The 4,137-nt window shown below is 43.8% G+C and overlaps 1 protein-coding gene across 1 annotated transcript in view; it reads right to left on the bottom strand.

Moving 5' to 3' along the window:
- The window catches only part of Fermt1 (fermitin family member 1), a 46,719-nt gene that overhangs the window by 3,379 nt on the left and 39,203 nt on the right, over window positions 1-4,137 (bottom strand). The window contains exon 14 of the mRNA XM_031372009.1: window positions 3,034-3,175. Coding sequence (XP_031227869.1) covers window positions 3,034-3,175 — 142 coding nt within the window. The remainder of the gene's footprint in view (window positions 1-3,033; window positions 3,176-4,137) is intronic.

Genomic DNA, 4,137 nt, shown 5'->3' on the forward strand with positions numbered 1-4,137 from the left:
AAAAAAAATTGCTTTATAAAACATGTTTTTGCTCTTTGCGCCCTCTTGTGGTATCAACTCTAATGCATGCCTGGTAAATCATTGGGCATTTCCATTGCTTTTTCAGAGGTTAAGAATGTCCTTTTTTCAATTGTTGGTCTGTCTGTCTGTCTAACTGATTGTCTGTCTGTCTATCTATCTATTTCTAGCTATCCATCCATCCATCCATCCACTTCCATACTGATCACTGTCCCCCCTCCCCGTCCTCCTCTACCACAGTTTCTCTCCCCTCCCCTTCTTCTCTGAGGAGAGGGAGGGGAGGGAGGACCCCATCGGGTATCCCCCCACGCTGGCACATCAAGTCTCTGCAGGGCTAGGTGCTTCTTCTCCCATTGAAGCCAGAAAAGTAAGCAGAGAAAGGAATGATCTGAGGAGAGGAGCTGAGTGAGAGAGCCGAGGAAACATGAGGGAGTGCAGTTGGGAATGGGATGAACAAGAACAAAGTACTATGAATGAACATGCCGTGGCTTTTCCAACCTCAACTTTAAAGATTTTCATTTTTGCTTAAAAACTACTTAGTTTTTCACTGTAATGATTGAAATAAAAGTTATTAAAGCTGGGCGGTGGTGGTGCACGCCTTTAGTCCCAGCACTTGGGAGGCAGAGGCAGGCCGATTTCTAAGTTCGAGGCCAGCCTGGTCTACAGAGTGAGTTCCAGGTCAGCCAGAGCTACACAGAGAAACCTTGTCTCAAAAAATCAAAAAAAAAAAAAAGTTATTAAAAAAGAAAAAAAAAAAAAGAATGTCCCAATTCCTCTCTGTATGCGGGAACAGGAAGCTCTGTGGATTCTTCAAGATGAGGTCTTTCTGCTGTAACCTAGTCTGGAAACCCTAATCTGCAGTGACCCTCCTGTCTTAGCCTCTTGAGTGCTAGGATTACAGGTGTGAGGCACCATTGTGCGCTGGTGTGATGGTTCATATATGTTTGGCCCAGGGAGTGCCACTATTAGGAGGTGCGGCCTTGTTGGAGTAGGTGTATCGCTGTGGGTGTGGGCTTAAGACCCTCATCCTAGGTGTCTGGAAGTTAGCCTTCCACTAGCAGCCTTCAGATGAAGATGTTGAATTCTCAGCTCTGCCTGGACACCTGCCATGCTCTTGCCTTGATGATAATGGACTAAACCTCCGAACCTGTAAGCCAGCCCCAATTAAATGTTGTCTTTATAAGACTTGCCTTGGTCATGGTGTCTGTTCACAGCAGTAAAACCCTAAGACAGCTGTAGACTGTTTAGTGAAGAATAAAAGGCCTGCCTTAGTTTTCCAGTAGCCACCATCCTTTACCCCTTCCTACACGAGAGTTAAAAAGTTCAAAACACTAAAAGACTTAGAGGATGGCCTGTTCTCACTCCCTTCCCCCAGAGTTCCCCGCATATCTTTAAAAATGGCTGACCCTCAGTTCCCACCCCTGGATAGTAATAGTAACATCCTAAGGCATTAGATCTACTTTCTGACCTTCATTCTACGCTTGTGTGACCAGACAGATAACATTGCCAAGAGGAATCTAGCATTCTGAAAATAGGGTGCATCTCTTACTGCTCATCCACAGTGCTGGTTTTCCTTTAGAAAAACAAGAATGTAAAAGGAACTGCGGAAGATAGATTTGTTTGTATTTGGTGTGTGTGCTGGCATGGTTGTGTATGTGCATGCACCCATGTGCATCCATGTGGAGGCCAGAGAATATGATCGTGTTCTTCTCTATTACTTTCTACTTAACTCTTTAAGGCAAGGTCTGTCGCTGAACAAAAGCTCCATGTTTGGGCTAGCTAGGCTGTTCACGAGCTCCTGGGGTGTGCCTGACTTCACTCCTCAATGCTGAGGTTACATGCATTTATAGTTGTGCCTAACATTTTACGTGGTTGCGAAGGATTCAAATCTCGGTCCCTCAAGCTTACGTAGCATGCACTGTTAAACACTGAGCCACCCTGCCATCCACAAGATAGATGTAAAAAATGATTTATTTATTTTTATTTCATGTGCATTGGTATCTTGACTACATGTATGTCTGTGGGAGGGTGTGCATCACACACAGTTTTGAACTACTCTGTGGGTGCTGGGAACTGAACCGGTGTCCTTTGGAAGAGCAGCTCATTGCTCTTAACTGCTGAGCTATCTCTTCATCCCCGACTCCCTACAAAATAGATTTTTTTTTTTAAAGAAAAAGATGTATTTAATGTATATAAGTACACTGTCACTGACACACCAAAGAGGGCATTGGATCCCATTACAGATGGTTGTGAGCCATGATGTGGTTGCTGGGAATTGAATTCAGGATCTCTGGAAGAACAGCCATTACTCTTAACTGCTGAGCCATCTCTCCAGGCCCCACAAGAATAGATTTTTTATACCAGTAGCATCAAACTCTTCTGTATTGTCAGTAGAATACTAAGGTACTTCTAACTTTATCTAGAATTTTCCATGATGTACACTTGACATTGGCCTAAATATAGCTCACAGGTTGTAAAATGAAGGAAAAAGCTACACAGCTGTAGGCTCTAGGGCTCATCTCATAGGACAAGCTTTCCTTGGTCACCTCTAGGCATCTCTATTGTGTCTCCAGCGCTATTCCCCTCCTGGGCTGGACTGTTCTCTGGGTAGGCAACTAAACCTGTTGGTCCGCAGGCAGTTAGATGAGGCTTTCATGGGTTTGTTTTGTGTAGGGTTCATCTGAGTAGTTTCTGCTAAGCAACGATTGTGCTCAATCACATATAACCCTATGGTGAGTTTATGAAAATGGAACCAACTGCACAGCAGTCTTATAATCTACATGGAAAACCTTCGTAGATGTTAAGCCAGTTGGCAGTGTCAACTGAAGAACTCTGGGTCTAGACTTGTTAAGAAACTGTTCAGAAATACAAGCTAGTATTTTAGTAGGCAATGATCACATATCCACAGCTCCAGAGTTCTAACTATAAAGGCACCTTAAAAAAAATCAGAGTAAGCTGAATCTCAGAGACTGCACATTTATGGATGAGCTGGACAATCAGAAGCTTCTGCCTCACCTGCCGGATTTCCCAGTTGACATTCCACTGCTTCATATTGGCGAATCTCCATGTTGTAACTGGTATCCCAGTGATTGCATCGATTCTGATCAGCCTGTTGTAGGAAACTCCCAGGATGTCATCTTTCTTGCTTCCTTTAAATCTGAAAATAATAGTATAAATTAAGGGGACAACTGTCATTCGTATGCAATTTCTTTAAAATCACTTATTATTATTGTTTCTATGCATGATGTATATGTTTGGGTGCAAAGGTCAGTTCTCTCCTTCCACCTTTGTGTGGGTTCTGGGAACTCAGGTCACCAGGCTTGTACAGCTTTTACCTGCTGAGTCAGCTCGCTGGCCCCACATACAGTTTCTTAAAGGCCACCTCATAACATTTCTAAATTATCTCAGAAGAAAAGACAATGAGGAACGTGCTTCCTAAAGGAGGACTCTCTTACAGTGGTAAAGAAGTTGTGAAGAATGGGAGGGAATTAAAACTCTCCTGAAGAACATCTTTAAAAGAAGATGACATCAGAAGAAAGTGAAATCAGAGGAAGTCAAATCACTTCATACAAAATCAGCACCACTGGTTTCTAGGCTGAGGGGGTGGAATATTCCTGACCATTAGGAAGTAAAGAACTTGGATACGTGAAGTACATATACCAGATAACAGAAACAAAGCAAAGCATGATTGGGAGTTTGAGCATGCGATTATTACCATTTTAGATAGAGGTCAGGAAATGACAGTGCCTGGGTAAGGGAGCTACATGGATATCAGGACAAAGTAGTCCAGGCAGAGCCTACAGCTGCTTATGTGTGTGAGCATATTTAAGGACATCCAGGAGGCTGGGACAGCAAGCTTGTATGAAGAGGGCAGAGGAACGGACACAGAGACCTAAGCTGTAAAAACAGCCTAACTTTGAGGGGTACAGAAAGACTCTAGGTTGTTTTGAGCAAAGGCTCAGCATGGGCAGTCTTAGGTTTTACAAGACTTACTCTGCCTGGTGTTTTGGAAGAAAAAGCTAGCAGCAGGGAGACTAAGTAAGGTCACCTGGCACAGCCCAGGTGGTGGTGGTGGTGGTGATGGTGGTGGTGGTGGTGGTGGTGGTGGTGGTGGTGGTG

Source organism: Mastomys coucha, unplaced genomic scaffold (assembly GCF_008632895.1).
Source record: "Mastomys coucha isolate ucsf_1 unplaced genomic scaffold, UCSF_Mcou_1 pScaffold15, whole genome shotgun sequence".
NCBI lineage: Eukaryota > Metazoa > Chordata > Mammalia > Rodentia > Muridae > Mastomys > Mastomys coucha.